General features: G+C 42.6%; 1 protein-coding gene across 2 annotated transcripts; it reads left to right on the top strand.

Annotated features, from left to right (window-relative positions):
* Positions 1–5,587: 5,587 nt before the first annotated feature.
* LOC101003671 (60S ribosomal protein L6-like) lies at positions 5,588–15,542 on the top strand. Of its 2 annotated transcripts, XM_009216245.3 has the most exons (3): positions 5,588–7,867; positions 8,276–8,444; positions 14,631–15,542. In XM_009216245.3, the coding sequence occupies exon 3, from the start codon at positions 14,631–14,633 to the stop codon at positions 15,504–15,506; it is 876 nt and encodes a 291-aa protein (XP_009214509.2). In that variant the 5' UTR covers positions 5,588–7,867; positions 8,276–8,444; the 3' UTR covers positions 15,507–15,542. The 2 variants fall into 2 exon arrangements, with proteins under 2 accessions (XP_009214509.2, XP_009214492.2); XM_009216228.4 differs by lacking the exons at positions 5,588–7,867; positions 8,276–8,444 and adding an exon at positions 8,451–8,951.
* The last annotated feature ends 1,742 nt before the right edge of the window (positions 15,543–17,284 follow it).

The raw sequence follows: 17,284 nt of genomic DNA, 5'->3' as shown, positions 1-17,284 counted from the left end.
GTCTTAGGGATTGAGCAGACAAGAATCAACTCCCTATGTAACTTCAGGTGAATTGCTTAACCTTTAGAATCCTCAGTTTATTCATCTGGGAAGTGGGAATTCTAATACTGGAGGTATAAAAGACATATACATTGTACCGACCCTAGCATTCAGACAGCATTCATTAAGCGGGAATCATCTCTTCCTACTCCATCCCTTTCTCATAGTTGTAAATTATCTTTGACAAAGGGCATGAAATAGCATAGATGTACAAGAAACTCTAAAAAATATAATTTTACCTGAGGTATTAAATGTGAGGTAGGAAGAGACTTTAAAAATCAGTTTTTGGGCAGATAATAAAACCAAGATGTGTTTTTCTCCATTAAAATCTCTGAGAAGTCAGAATCAGCAATTGAATACTGTAGTTCTCACTTTAACTACATTTGAATCTTATTGTGCTAATGAGGACTGAAATTTTGATTGCATTGGTGACTTCAAGTGTCTCTAGTGGCCTGGTGTTGTTGTGGAGGACAGTGTGGACTGCTATGCTGGACAGATCTCATCAGAAAGTGAGTCCTGACCATAGCAGGCCTCAGCTGACATGTACTTGGGCTCAGAGCTGAATGCTATGTCACCTATGTCTAAAATGTGTTCCAGATGTTTCTCTCAGTGAAGTTTCAAACATATTAATGTGCCCGTGTATATGTATGTGAGCATATATGTATATCTGTGTGTATATATGCATATTAAAGGAAAATATATCTGAAATAAATATATAAAAGAAAAGAAATAAAATAAATACATATATGAAAGGAAATAGCTGGCAAATATTGCAAGACAGCTAGTCACCAAATTCATATCCAAGGATCTTATACACACATCTGTGAGCTGTCCTACCTTCCAAGCTGAATTATCTAAGTGACAGTTCTTAGAAACACCATCCTTTTCTGGTTAAGTGGGCCCATGTTCCAGAGGGAGCTCCCATTTCCGGTGACGGTGACAAAGCTGCTGTTGATCAATATTTGAACAGGCTCCTGCACAGGCAGGGACACACTGAGGGGCACAGGTGCAGATGTGCATGTGGCCTCTTCCCATGGCCTCTCTGGCCTCTCTAACTGTACTCGGAACAAACTGTCCAATAGCAAACATTCATTGGAGAACAGGTCAGTGTGGCTGAGGCAAAACTAGCCAGCCAGTCCTTGCCCAGATGTGTTATCTGTGCTCCATAGGCTCTGGGTTAGCTGGTGGTTACTAGTCACTCAGCTAGTACATTTAGCTGTGCACTGAAACTGGTAGGAGCTGACAGGACAATGTTTCATTTTCCTGCAGGAACTGGCCACTCTCAATTGGCTCTTTTAATATTCAAAATGAATTTCAGATCTGTTCCCAACAATGGATGAATGGGGTCCTCATCTTGCTTGGGTGTTATGCTCTCACCTGTGTTCCCATTTCATGTAATCCTAGGGCTTTGGCTAATATTTACCAGTAACTGGTGATAACAAGAGTGTTCACCTTTCCCTGCTAGACACTTATTTCTGTATGCTGACCTTCATAGTGGGAGTGGGCATCTGAAGACCCATATTCTGATTGTTTTTGTCTCTAGCCAACTAAAACTCATAGAAAAAGCATTTAGCTCTTTTTCATCTGTTTTCAAATCCATTACATAGAGATTATTATCCCTGCTCCACTTACCACCTAAGAATGTGGTGGAGATAAAACAGGATCACACGTATAATAAGGTAGCTTAAAAATTAAGAGGCATGCAGAAATGAAGGTGGTGGTACAGTTGTAATGGGGAAGCTTAATTGCTTTGGATTCCACTTCTGCAGAATTCCCGACTACTTAGAGGAAGCAGCACCAAAGTGTACCTTTGCCCTGTTACGAAATAAAGGATTTGTTAAATAATTGAATGATGTGAAATAATATATGAGGAATATGTTTAACCTACTTATGAGAATGATAGGGGTTCATAAACTTAGCAGCAGTCATTTACAAATTAAAAATTCATGAGTCATTCTTCTGTGTTCTCCACAGTCAGTAATGGAATACCTTGACACAGCAACACTTAGCTGCGAAAATAAAAAACATAGCACTAAAAAGGAACTTTCACTTCATCTAACCCCAAAACCTCATTTTACCAGTGATGAGACTGATTTTCAGGGATAAATAACTCGTCCAAGTTCTCTCAATCTGCTGGAAAAACAAAAAATAACCCAAAATTTCGTGTCTGCCACCATTCAAGGCTGACTCCTTTGCTGGCTTGATTAAAGACCAGTTTTTCAGTTCTGAAGGACTAATTCCTGTTTCCTTGCAACAGGAACTTCTACAGAAACACAGACTCACCGGTCATGAAAACTTGAATACTGCCTTCCTTTCTCCGTCGACCAACAGTGGATCCAGGTTTTGTGGGAGGCCTGAAGCTTTTTAAATTTGGGGTTTCCTCTGTCAAAAAAAAGAACCAAAATTATAAGTTAACAATTAGGTACAAATACGAATGTGTTTTATTTGTTTTAATTTGTTTTATTTGTTTTAATTTTTTTTTTTTTAGAGACAAAGTCTCTTCTGTCTCCCAGGTTGGAGTGCAGTAGCACAATCAGAGCTCACTGCAGCCTCAAACTCCTGGGCACAACGGATCCTCCACTTCAGCCTCCCAAGTTGCTGGGTCCACAGGCATGTGCCACCATGCTCTGCTAATTTTAAATGTTTTTGTAGAGACAGGGTCTTGCTATGTTGCCCAGGCTAGTCTTGAACTCCTGGCCTCAAGCAATCCTCCTGCCTTAGTCTCCCAAAGTGCTGGGATTGTAGGTGTTGAGCCACCATGCCTGGCCTACTTATTTAGATTGAGAGAAGAATCACAAGAAATTAAAAATTTTAACGTTGATAGCACAAATATCACAAATCCAGAAAAATAGCGAAATATTTTTATTAACTGCCTGCCACAACTCCAAAAACCTTTCTAAAAAACATCTTGGGGCTGCAAACTCTTTGATTACTTCTTCATTATAATTTTGAGATATCACTACCTAAAGAGAAGAGAAAGCTAATTTAACATTTTCTCTGGAAAGGTCGATCACAAATTTTTTTTAATTACTGATACTTCTAAAAAATTGTCTTTTAGCTTTCCATCTTGTTATTGGGAATGTCATGAACATTTTTATGATTGTTTTCAAATTTGAAAAAAAGTCTATCATTTCTGTCATATATTAACTGTTCCATATATGTAGGAACACAGGTTCATAGGACAGGTACTCTGTCATTTTGCTCAGAGCACATGCCCTACAAACGTAGGAATTCTCATCAACTTTATTTCTCAAAACTCTCATTCAAAATAACAGCAAAAAGGGCTAATTGTTTTGTAATTGTATACACTACATTTTCAGGCATCTTTAGGATGAGAGAGCTTGCAGTCTGATGAGGCGTTGTGAGAACTGAATCTTCCACTTACAACTTTCTACATTCACTGTTTGAAATAATTCTCCATATACAATCTTTGGCTTGATACATTTCAGACTTTATTTCTCCTCCACTTTCCATCTGTAACCGGTGCTGAGCGCTGAAGGACACCTTCTCATTTCCCCATGACCTCCAGCCCTGCATGTAATACCAAGCGGTGGGTGCGTCAGCACACGGTGACAGGAGTTTCAGAAAGCCATTTGTGCTCTGGAGTGGTTGGCAGTAACATAACTATGCGTAGAGGTGGCTGTGACCTACACAAATATATCTTCATAAACACAAACTAAACTTGTCCCTCATTCATCTTTCCCTTAACTGCATTCCAGAAATGCCTGTAGCCCTGTCCAATGCTGCCCCACCCAAAGAGATATGTGATGGAGTGGGAATCCGAGTGAAAGAGGCCGCATTCTAAATTGCAGTGAAAATATCTTATCAGCTTTGCAAATTTTACAATGACAGGTGACCATGTAAACGCATTGGCAAGACTCCTTCAGGGCCCTGGAAGGGGCCAATGCAAGGGACAGGTCCTGAGGTTAAGCTTCATTGATCTCATGGTGAAAGAGAGGTCTCTAGTCCATGGAAGAGAAAGAACTGTAACTCTCAACATTCTGGACAGAATGTAGCATGCAACTACAAGGGCAGAGCTGAGGCTGTTGTCTGGACAAACTGAGAAGCAAGAAGTCTCAGGTGCTTAGTCCAGGTCAGGTCAATGGTTTCACCAGCAGGTTCCGGCAGCGGTAACTGCAAGAGCTTGCACTAGAGTGGGTGTCCTGCTACATTGGACTGCCTGGGAGAGAGGACCCTGTGGTGCTAACTGGGTGTCATCGTGTCTTCAGTCCACTGCAGCTTATCCTTCATGGGCCAAGACATCAATGAAAAACCAAGTTACCAATTCTTTGAAGTGACGTCACTAGAAAGCAATCACTTTGTTACAATTTAAACATAATATTTGCATCTAAATTTGGACTATTGCATCCTAGCAAATGTTCCATACACATCAACTAATATTAGAGACAGTCTGGTGATCAAAGAGAGAACATCTTATTAGAAGTAAAATTCTCAGCCAGATGTGGTGGTTCACACCTGTAATCCCAGCACTTTGGGAGGCCGAGGTGGGCAGATTACCTGATGTCAGGACTTCAAGACCAGCCTGGCCAACATAGTACAACCCCATCTCTACCAAAAATACAAAAATGTGCCAGGCATAATGGTGCGTGCCTGTAATCTCAGCTACTGGGGAGGCTGAGACAGAAGAATCACTTGAATCCGGGAGGCAGAGGTTGCAGTGAGCTGAGATGGTGCTACCGCGCTCTAGCCTGGTGACAGAGCAATATTCCATCTCAAAAATAAATAAATAAATAAAAATAAAAGTAAAATTCTCATGGTGGGTTCAGATCCTACCCAGAAAGCCATTGTCTTGGGGTCCCGTTTCCAATTTATACTAACGGTCTGTTTTACAATATGAGCTTGAAGAAAACTAAAAAAAAAAATTTTTTTTAAGTACTCTGAAATGTGATTTTTTATCAAGTCAGCTCAGTGTTTGACTCTCAGTAGAACTCAGACTTTTAGGGCAATGAGCCCCACCTGTGTCTCCTGCTTTCCATTCTTTCTTCAGTCTCCATATTGGCATTTCTGCCCTATTGCAACAGCCTTTTAACCGAGCTCTCAGAATCCAGATCTTGCTCCCCTAGTCCATCCTATACTTTGTTGCCACTTAAATGCTTTGAACTGGCCTTGATTAGGTTCTCCCTTCCTCGCCAGCTTCATTGGCTCTTCCCTGACCACTGCAGGCTAGCGGTGGTGCCCAGGACACTGTGTCCATCCTGCAGCCTTGAGGGGAGCGCACTGAGGACAACGCTGCCACAATGAGGATAGCAGAGAGGAAAAATGGAAAGAGCCTGAATCACGGAGACTCAGTCAACCCTGGAGCTGCTCTACCTTGGGACTTCTTTTTTTTTTTTTTTTTTTTGAGACGGAGTCTTGCTCTGTCGCCCAGGCTGGAGTGCAGCAGTGGCCGGATCTCAGCTCACTGCAAGCTCCGCCTCCTGGGTTCACGCCATTCTCCTGCCTCAGCCTCCCGAGTAGCTGGGACTACAGGCGCCCGCCACCTTGCCCGGCTAGTTTTTTTTTGTATTTTTTAGTAGAGACGGGGTTTCACCGTGTTAGCCAGGATGGTCTCGATTTCGTGACCTCGAGATCTGCCTGTCTCGGCCTCCCAAAGTGCTGGGATTACGGCTTGAGCCACCGCTCCCGGCCGGGACTTCTTAATGTGTGTAAAAGGACATTTTCCTCATTGTCGAAGCCATTTTGATCAGTTTTCTGTAAATTGTAGCCAAAAGCATTGAAAATTACAGAGCTATTTTGCTAACTTGGGCAGGAAGAAGGAGCAGGATATACCATGTCCACTTGGTATTTTTAGACATCACACAGAGATAGTACATAATGATGGAAGAGACACATGCAAAAAAGAAGCAGTTATGAAATCAATCCCTATGGAGCTGAAGTAGGAGCTTTTCTAACGCAAAAGGCTGGGTTTATGAGAGGTGTTGCTGAGTAAAAAGCAACAAGAGCTCTGTAGAGGCTGTCTGTGGCTTTGTTCTATTGAGGACTTCTTTTGCTCTTCCTTTTTGCTCTGTTCTATGGGGAATCATTTCTTGTGGTTCAAGTAAGGCTGAACCTGTCACAAGAGTGGGCTGGAGATGGAGGCCTGGCCAGGGGGACCTGGCACCCCTCAAGCCACAGTGATTGGTTGAGAAATAGACATGTGGATTTTCACTAAGATTTGATATGGTTAAAATAGACCCTGGGAGAAAGTAAGGGTGCTCTTCTCCCTACTCCCAGGCTCATGGGTTGTAAGGTTGCTATCCAGAGGAGACAGCCCTATGAAAGTAAAGCCAGAGTCAGAACTCAGAGGAAAGTTGCACTGAGAAATGGGGAAGATAGAGCCCCTGAGTGCAGCCATGCCTGAGGCCAAAGTCTACCTTTAGACTTGTCATGACCATGAACACATTTTGTCCTTGATGTGCATAAGTCAATTTGCACTGATTTTCTGTCAGTGGAAGAGGGACGCCCTGGATCTGCCATTGTGATCAGAGTGAGGCCAGGTGGAGAAAAATGTGCAGGAGATAAGAAACCATGAAGGCATCATCAGGCCTGGTGCAGTAGTCACAGCCTGGTAAGTAGACAGGCATAGGTTTGGAACTATTTGAGTTTTAACACCAACACCAATTTATCTACTTACCACATTGATGAATCTGAGAAGGCCACCTACACATTCTGAGTCTCAGTTTTTCCATCTATAATGTGGGAAGAGACTACTTGTGTTACAAGTTTGTTGTGAGAATTAAGAAAACATATGTAAAATCCCTAGTACAGAAGCAGGCAGATAATGCTCCCTTAAGAGATGTTAGTTCCTGGCATCATAGAAAACACATATCAAAGTTACTGCAATAAAAATGTTGAAATTTACTACAAACGTTCCTTGAATTTTCTTTTCTCCTTACCACCTTTTGCTTTTATCTCTTTCTCTGGCTATTTATCCTACTAGTTTCCACTGAAAATAATAACTCCCATTATTAGAGCACGTACTTTGTACTTTACATACATTATCTCTAATCTTGACAGTAGTGAATCAAAGCTGGTAGCAACCATTTTACAGGTTGGGAGATGTGTGTTCAGAGAGATTAGTGACTGGTCTACCCTGTTAGTGTAAGACAAAGCAAGAATAGCATTTTGATGCAACTGGTTGGGGAGGAGAAACCTCAGTGGCGTTGTTTACTGTTGGAATTTTTCTTTCTCAGGAGAATTATGAAAGACATACTGTTGTTTTAAATTTCAAACCACAGTTACCTGTGTAACTAAAGAACCTGTAAGTCCCTCAATAGGAAAAAGTGGAAACTGACCCAGAGGATGCCAGACAGCAGGATATATCCAATTGCAGTTCTTACCAGCATACAGGTAAGATAATGTTCTTGAACTTCATGTAGGCTAATCCAAAATTGAGATTTTTAGATGAAATTAATTCCAATTAAATTTTAAAAATACTTTAGAATTATGGAAGTAGAAGATGAGATTCAAGCTAAGTGGACTTTTCTTTCATCATTATAAAAGTCTACAAAGCCCAAATATCTACCATTATCTTCACCATTCCCTTTCTCCACTTCCCACTGCAATCTCTTTTTTCTTTTTTTAATATAGGTGATCCAATTCTGATCTGCTTCACTATCTTCATTAGGTCATAATGAAACTATTTTTGTTCCTATGGAAACACAAAAGTTGCAAAGACATGTCTGAGGATGTTGGTTGCAGTCTGTTTATAATAACAAAAAAGTGCCTGTCTTTATTGCTGATGTCCAGCAATAATGGGAGTATTACCCTAAGTGGAATGCTATGCTCCAGCTAAAAGAAGAGATAGGGCTGTAGGTACTAACATAGGGTAATGTTGACAATATATTTGTGTGTTTCAAAAGTTAAGTTGCAGGATGATACTCAGGATATAACCTTATTTTTATATAAAAATAAAGAGAAAAGACTTTTTATAAAGGAAAAACCCAGAAGGAAGAACACCAACCTATTACTAGCGGTTATTGAATTATTGTTTGGAGTGGTATCACAAAGGACTTTTTGCTTTAAACATTTCCATATAATTGTGAGATTGGGCCTTATTTTTTTTTTTTTAACAATGAGCCAGTTTTATTTCTATATTCAGAAAATAAAATTAAGATTTTTTAAAGTTGAAATTCACATCAAATTGATCAGTACTCAAGAGGGTATGATAAGTTATTAATTGAAATTGTTGGGAATATTAGTCTCTGTATTCTATGTACTTTGTTTGTTTTCACAGCTCAGAATCATTTTTCTAATTATTGACTTTGTGTGAAGTTTTCCTCCTTGTGTAACAGCCTGCTGGCCTTGGAACCCAGCCGCTCTGTCTCCTGATGTACTGGTGCTTCCTTTGTCTTAACTTGGAAAGATCCCACCCAGCGTGTTAAAGCCACTTCGTTCTTCTATCTGTAAGATATCAGTATCACATCTATGGTTCCCAAGTACAATTAAAGCAAGATGAAACTTTTAAAAAATTGGCCAGGTACTGCGGGTCATGCTTGGAATCCCAGCACTTTGGGGTCAGGAGTTTGAGAACAACCTGGGCAATATAGCAAGACCCATCTCTTTAAAAAATGATAATCATAAATTTTTTTCTCCCTGAATATTTAGATCAGATACTTACTTTACCTTCATTCTCTAACATGTATTCTGCACCTGCCTCTTGCCAAGCACTTGATAGGTGAGGCACAGTCTCTGTGCCAAGGTGCGGAAAGCATCCTGGTAGAGACAGACAGGTGGGCCGCAAGAGTGACAACACAAGGTGACACCTGTATTGTTACACATGCTGTCTTAGAACCCAAATGTGTGTCTGTATTAGATGATGGAAGTGCAAAGATGAGTAAGATATGATCCCTGACCCCAGAGGCTTATAGTCTAAGCAGATATCCAGTAGAAATATGATACAAACCATACAGGTAATTTAAATTTTTCTAGTAGTCACAATAAAAAAAAGAAATAGAAGAAATTAATTTTAATCATATGTTTAATTTAACTCAATATTTCTCTAATATTATCTTGTTTAATTTTTATTTTTTCTGGTTCTCTCTCTTTTTTAACTTTTTAAAAATATTTATTTATGTATTTATTTACTTATTTTTGAGACAGCGTCTCACTCTGTCACCAAGGGTGGAGTGCAGTGGCTCGGTCATGGTTCACTGCAGCCTCAACCTCCTGGGCTCAGGCAATCCTCCTGCCTCAGCCTCCTGAGGAGCCAGGACTATAGGCACCTGCCATGATGCCCAGCTAATTAAAAAAATTATTTTTTAGATACAGGGTCTCCTTGTGTTGCCCAGGCTGGTCTCAAACTCCAAGTGATCCTCCTGCTCCTAGGCCTCCCAAAGTGCTGTCATAACAGGTGTGAGCCACCACACCCGGCCTGTAATATTATCATTCCAACATATGATCTCCAACAAGAGAAACATGATCATTGAGGTATTTTATGTTATCTCTTTCATACTGTTTCACATGTAGTATGTATCTGTTATTTACAATACATCTCTATTCAGACTAGACACAGTTCAAGTGCTCAGTAGGCACACGTGGCCAGTGGCTACCACATTGAACAGGGCAGATCTAAGGGGAAGATGAACTTATAAATAGATCATTTTGCAACAACATATTCAGAGCTCCCATAGGGCATGCCTAGCCTAGGTAGCTGTGGGGGATAGTCCTCACTTACTGGGCTGGGATGTGTGGGGGAGGAGGGAAGGGTCAGGGAAGGCTTCCTGGAGGAAGTGGCATGTGATTAGTGGTAGGCAGATGCACTGTGGGAAGACCATGTTTAGACGTGAAATAGACCTGAAGATGTGCTCAGTGGCTTCAAACACTGCAGTGCATGAAGGGCTCATCACTTCTTTGGTGGTTATAGCTTAAAAAGTAAAACAGAAGAACAGAATTTTTTTTTCTAAGGGAAGCTTTTAGAGGGTAGGACAGGAATGAAGTAGAAGGGGAAGCGCAGAGGAAGGGCCAGTAGAGAGGGAAGCTTTGCTACTCAAGGGTAAACTTGACCTGAGACCAGAAAGGTAAGGAGCATTTTGCCTGGGCAGTACCCAGTTAGTGGAGGGCAGGCTGGATTTCAGCCCCTGGTGGGCCCTGCAACTAGGCCTTTTATGGATTCCACAGGCTGCACAAACTTCCATGGTGGCATTCATTCTGCTGTTCTGTTAGGCTGCCCCCTCTTAGGCTGGGCTGTTTCTCTACATTTACATGAAAATAAGTGTACTGGAGCTGGTTAGAGAATGGGACTCTGATTATCTTTTTCTGGGGTTTGTCCATAGGTGTAAGTTTCTAAGTGTGCTTAAACCTTGCCGGGGTGCCCCATAAGGACCAGGGAAAAATACAGTCCATGCCTTCTGGGGGCCTGTCTTTCCAAACACTAGCTTTAAACTGGCACTGCCATTTAAAGGGCATCCGTGCTTGCAGACCTGGAGAATGAATGCCACACGTGCTTAGCATATGTCTAGGCTGTGGTTATCTGAGCAGGCCACCAATCCACTGTGCAACCTTCGACCAGTCACCTTGCCCCTGTGCATTTCCTCTCTTCCTCTGTGAAAGCTGGGGTTGGGATAGATGACAAAACTCACGGTGTTGTGACTAGGAATCTGTAACTAACTGGAGCAAACTTGCCCTTAGCAAACAATGCCCTAGGCTGTCCCCAGTCTCCAGCCCCCAATGACCATACACACAAACCTGAACATTTCGTCCTCCCAACCTCTCCTGAGCAAACTGCTTGCTGAAACCCAGGGAAATCTGGTTTCAGATTTCCTTACGCAACAGTCTTTTCCTCACTTTATTCTGCTGGTGCTTTAAGAAACACAATATTGGCAAAAGGGATTATGCTCAGAATAATTCCTAGGAACTGGATGGACCAGTTTGTTGAGAAGCCCAGGGCACCTTCAATTAGGGACTGGCATCTCTCTCCTCCCCCAGTGCTCCCCTCTCGCTGGGATGCGATGAGATGACAACCAGGAGTCAGGCTAGGTCACAGGATGAGAAGTCTGAACTGGCTGAAGCTGCCTGGGACAGCTCTAGAGTATCCTTGCCTTGGCCTCGGCTCACTGGGGCTTTAATAATGCAACAATAACCAGCTTCTAAAGCACACAAGGCTTTTGGAAAGAAGGAGATAAAAGCGACTTTGTTCTGTTCTTGCCCAGAACAGCATACATCCATAGGTGTTCCCACAGAAACTGGCCACGTGGCTGCGGCTGTTGTTGGATTTCCCCTCCTTCTCTCTTACTGAGGCGCTATAGATAGCTTAGAATGAAAACGGCACCCAGAAGACACACTTTAAAAAGAAAGGAGAAGGCCGGGCGCGGTGGCTCATGCCTGTAATCCCAGCACCTTGGGAGGCCGAGGCGGGAGGATCACAGGGTCAGCAGTTCAAGACTAGCCTGGCCAACATAGTGAAACCCCATCTTTACTAAAAATACAAAAATTAGCCGGCTGTGGTGTCACACGCCTATAATCCCAGCTACTTGGGAGGCTGAGGCAGGAGAATTACTTGAACCTGGAAGGCAGAGGTTGCAGTGAGCCGAGATGGGGTTTGGGGGTGGGGAGAGAAAGAAAGCAGAAGAGGGAAGAGCAGACGGAGAGCTGGATGTGCTTTCTGCTGAGTGCTTCTCTTCCAAAGACTGCTGGCCCCTGCAGGGTGCTGCGTCCACTCCATCAAAAAGTCATCACCGGCCCACTGTGACCCTTACTGCAGTTGGAGCGTGGGTGGCTGCACAGACAAAACCATTTCTCCTCCATGCTCTGCATTCTGCAGACCTCATCACCGCACACCCGGTGGAGGGGCAGCCAGTGCTCACCTTGCCCTCCCTACCACTGGGACCCTGCCCTGCCTCCCTCCCCGCCCCCAGCTTCCCGGCCCCCACTTGCCCAAAGGCCTAGGTTATACAGTGGCTTCTTCATCCCTAATTCATTCATTTTGTTCTTTGCAGAAGGAAAACCCCTCTGCTTAGGGCAGAAACCACTCTCCACTACGTAGAGTCCAAATTGAGAACTGGATGGTGGGTGGGATTAACCCAGATGGACCCACTTCTGCCTCTTGTGTTACAGAATGAGAAACAGAGCCTGGAGAGCAAAGTGATGGGGCCAAGGAGACATAGCTGGGGGCATGGTGGGAGCTATTAAGCCCTATGCTTATTGCTATGTGTGTGTAAAAACAACAAGGTGTTCATTTATAACCTCAATTATCATCTTAAGGAGCGTGGGCCCTATAAACTGTGCTGGGGGAGGAGTGGGTCTTTATTTAAGCTGTGTTGTGGGTTGATAAAGAAACTCTTGGTGGCTGACCAGCAATAGAGGAATTTGCAGAACATGTATGTCTAGTAGGTCTTTTTTTTTTTTTTCCTTTAATTATTTGCTGTGAAGTCCTTCTCTCTCCCTCATGAAACTGTCAGGAGATTCTTCAGTACTCATTAATGTTATGTGAGTGGATCTTGGCGAGGCATTCGAGTTGCTGAGATCTGTGTCCAAGTTGACATGCCGTGAACAGACAGCTGCTACAAATGCCTGGTTGAGAGAATGAGGAGTCAGCTGTCACATGTCTACATGTGACATCTGGGTGCTACATGGAAGTCCACAGGGGGCTGACAGCCCTTGTCATAATGGGCCTATTTAGAACTGATTTTGAGTTTGCACGTGGTCTTATAGCTGTTTCCAGTCAGTCAGAAAGAGTTGCAGCATTTCCCACAGCTGCATGCCAGGCGAGATATCTTTGGCTGTCTTTCTCAGCTTCTGGGCTGTCTGGACGGAAGCCTCCCTCAGGCCATTCTAATTTGCAGTTCCATTTACCAGTGGGCTGCTTTCATGTTCCTCTCTCGGCCAAACATTACTCCTACATGCTCACTACATCATTGTGGGACTGGGACAATGCATGCTTCAGCACTGGGAAATGGAATGTCTTTCAAAAAATTCATTATGTTAAAAATACTATATTGATGCTTCCTCCTTCCTGTTCCAAACTGCTATGGTTTCCTATTGCCTATGATATAAAGTCTAAGGTCTCGATCCTGTTATTTAAAGTCATTTACTTTTTGGCCTTAACCCACATGCATTCATTTATTCATTCATTCACCAAATACCACTTTGGCCAACAAATTTAAGGTGCTTCAGTAGCTTTTATCTCCTACTTAAAATAATTTCCATTCTACCTTTCCCTGAGGAGTCCATGAGAAATTTCATCTTTATGCCGCCATCCATGCTAATCTGGGCTCCTGGATTTCTCTTTCCCTCTGCCCGGCCTAGTTGAATCCATTTCCCTCAGCTCTTAGCTTGCAGTGAATAGCATTCAAACAGTCACCTGGAAATGAAGTTCAAGGAGTGGCTGTAAGGCTATACCTGGATTTAGACCAGAGCTGGCAAGACATCAAGTTCCAAGGCAGATCCAGGGACTAGCTGCTCCACCTCTCTTGTTTTGGTTGAATGGTCTCTCTTTTTCTCATGCTATTGTCACTTATGTTGAGTGTTTGCTCCACTATTGACCAGCTTGTTCTATCTACTCATGACTTTGGCTTACTCATGGTTTTGGCTTCCCCTGGACTCTCTGATCCCTCTGTTACCTTAAAGTAACACTGGAGGCAAGTCTTTTAGCATCTGCCTGTGCTGCCAGCTCTCTCATTTTGGTTTTTCAATTTCAGATTCCAGAAAGGAATCTTGTTGATGCAGATTATCTTTTTATGTGGGTCCAAGTTGTAGATCTCAGGCTGCCCAAATATGAACCACAGCCTTGAATCAGACACTTTCTCTGGTTACTCAATCTTGTGGCTGGTGGACAAGGATCCAGCTCCCTCAGTGGGGACCAGAATTGGGATACTTCCATATGGGCAGCTCCAGGCACGAGCTGGCACACACCTTGATTACAATGGCCTTGAAAGCCTAGCTCATGTCATTGCTGGGCACAGTGGCTTATGCCTGTAATCCTAGCACTTTGGGAGGCTGAGGCGAGCCGATCACCTGAGGTCAGAAGTTTGAGACCAGCCTGGCCAAGATGGTGAAACCCTGTCTCTACTAAAAATACAAAAATTATCTGAGTACGGTGGTGTATGCCTGTAATCCCAGCTACTCAGGAGGCTGAGGCACAAGAATCACTTGAACCTGGGAGGTGGAGGTTGCAGAAAGCTGAGATCTAGCCACTGCACTCCAGCCTGGGTGACAGAGTAAGACTCTGTCTCAAAAAAAAAAAAAAAAAAAAAAAAAGAGAAAAGAAAAAAAAAGCCTACTCAGGTCATATCTCCTCTGTATTTCTCTTCTCTTCTCAATTACTTCCTCACTTATTTAGTATTTATACTATTGTACTGTATTTTTAGTTATTTATGTCCATGCATTTGTCTTTTGTAACCTAGATGATTAATAACTTAAGTTCTGAAACTTAAAGTAGAAGCCCAAGAGCCATAAAACCAAGGCTAAATGGCCACCCAACCTGAATTCTTAGTGGCATTATGATTTCATATATTCTCTAGTACTGTCCCTGGAAATTGTTGAAATATTTAAAGAATCCCAATGTTTTTGAACTTTTGTCTGCTTCTCAGAATATCTCGTATGTGGAAGTGACACAAAAGTTTTATGTCTTGCTCTCTTTCCCATCTTGCAAGATGGCGAGTGAAAAAGTTGAGAAGCCAGATACTAAAGAGAAGAAACCCGAAGCCAAGAAGGCTGATGCTGGTGGCAAGGTGAAAAAAGGTAACCTCAAGGCTAAGAAGCCCAAGAAGGGGAAGCCCCATTGCAACTGCAACCCTGTCCTTGTCAGAGGAATTGGCAGGTATTCCCAACTTGCCATGTATTCCAGAAAGGCCATGTACAAGAGGAAGTACTCAGCTGCTAAATCTAAGGTTGAAAAGAAAAAGAAGGAGAAGGTTCTTGTAACTCTTACAAAACCAGTTGGTGGTGACAAGAACGGCAGTACCTGGGTGGTTGAACTTCGCAAAATGCCTAGATATTATCCTACTGAAGATGTGCCTCAAAAGCTGTTGAGCCACGGCAAAAAACCCTTCAGTCAGCACGTGAGAAAACTGCGAGCCAGCATTACCCCCAGGACCATTCTGATCATCCTCACTGGACGCCACAGGGGCAAGAGGGTGGTTTTCCTGAAGCAGCTGGCTGGTGGCTTGTTACTTGTGACTGGACCTCTGGTCCTCAATCGAGTTCCTCTACGAAGAACACACCAGAAATTTGTCATTGCCACCTCAACCAAAATCGACATCAGCAATGTCAAAATCCCAAAACATCTTACTGATGCTTACTTCAAGAAGAAGAAGCTGCGGAGGCCCAGACACCAGGAAGGTGAGATCTTCAACACAGAAAAAGAGAAATACGAGATTACAGAGCAGCCCAAGATTGATCAGAAAGCTGTGGACTCACAGATTCTACCAAAAATCAAAGCTGTTCCTCAGCTCCAGGGCTACCTGCGATCTGTGTTTGCCCTGACGAATGGAATTTATCCTCACAAATTGGTGTTCAAAATGTCTTAAGAACCTCATTAAATAGCTAACTACAAAAAAAAAAAAGTTTTATGTCTCAATTTTTGAGGTTGAAAACATGGCTGCAGTATTTCCTAAATGTGGTGATAGAGGGCAGTTGACATTGGAGAGAGAATAAAGAAGCAGAATGTTTGGTGTGGTAACTCATTGGCTATAGGGGAAGAGGAAGAGTGTAAACTTTATTAATAGAATTACCCATGTTTTCAGCTTGGGTGCTTAGATGGGAAATGGGAAGAGAATTCTAAAATCAGAAAATGGGAGGAAGGTTGAATGTGATCCATATTTTATAGACCTTCAATATTACATAGACAAAATTTATTTAGTGCTCACTCTTCATCATGCACTGGGCTAGGACAGTTGATACCAACGTGAATAAGACATAGTACCTGCCATCGAAGTATTTTGTCCAGACGGGGAGATATTTGGAAAAACAAAAGATTGTAATTTAATACAATGTGCTAAGTACCATAATGAAAAGAGACTCGTGCAAGTATAGTGGTAGGCCAAAAAGAAGAATAATCTAGACCTCTTGGGAAGGTCTTAGAAAATTTAAGAGGAGAAGACACTTAAGAAGACACTGTGAAGGATGATCAGGTGATTGGGGAGGACACTCTTGACATCAGAAATATCTTTTGAAAGGTCGAGGTAATAATCAGAGGACTGATAGGAAACAAAGGTGAGATCAGATCCCGGAGAACCTTAAAAGGCAAGCTAGTGAGTCTGGATTTTATTCTCCAGGGAAAAGGGAGCCATTGAAGAGTTTTAAGCATGACAGTAAGGTGGGCAGATTTGCAGTTATAAAATAATCACTCAGGTAGCAGTGTGAAGGATGAATTAGATGGGGATGAGACAGAAGGCAGAGAACATGGTTAGGAGGTTGCTGCAATAGTTCACCAGAGAGATTAAGAAAGTTAGATCTGAGGGAGTTGCAGTAGTGAGAGAAGAGAAGAGAAGGCTGGAGAGATGTTACAGAAATAGAATGCATAAGACTTGGCAACTCACTGGATGGAAGGATGGGAAAGAAGAAGTCCTGTGTAATTGGGCAGATGGTGATAATAATATCTAGAACCAAAAATACAGAAGTTGGTTTTGGACAAACTAATGTTCTCCACCAGACTGCTGTTTCCCTGAGAACAGGGACTATGTTTTATTCACTTTTACATTATCTGTACCTAGTACAGTATGTGGAATGCCTACTGATTACAGAGTTTTGAGCATGTGGGTTTAAAACATCTGAGGGATATCCAGGTAGACACATCCAGTACTTAGCTTTGAAATTCAAGTGAGACAGAGAACTGAGCTTTAGAGGCACATTTGGGAATCATCAATGATAAGTGAGCTCACCGAGGGAGTAGACCAAAGGATATTTGGAAGAAGACCTTGAGTAATAGCAATATTTAAGGGGCAGTTAAAAGAAGAGGAGTCATTTGCAAAAATAGGAACATGGTGTCATGGTGTCCTGGAGGCCAAAGGGCAGAGAGTATCCAGAACATGGGAGAGGTAAACAGGATCAAAGGTCACTAAGACGTCATAGCTCCCAGGAAGTCTCAATGCAGTTAACTGGCTGGGCTCTGACCTCAGAATAAGATTGCCATTCTAGCAAACCCAGTCCACATAGATACAGTCTGGGGCCCACGGCCTCAGTTTCCTCATTCAAAAAGCCATAGCATCAGAAGACTAAATCTGTCCTGCTTTTTACACAATGCCGTTGTAAGGATTGAATGAGATAATATGGTGGTAGTTCACAAAACTTTTGGCTTCAGGACTAC

Source organism: Papio anubis, chromosome 1 (assembly GCF_008728515.1).
Source record: "Papio anubis isolate 15944 chromosome 1, Panubis1.0, whole genome shotgun sequence".
Lineage (NCBI taxonomy): Eukaryota > Metazoa > Chordata > Mammalia > Primates > Cercopithecidae > Papio > Papio anubis.
The sequence above is the reverse complement of the archived record's forward strand: the minus strand, read 5'-3'. Positions and strand labels throughout refer to the sequence as shown.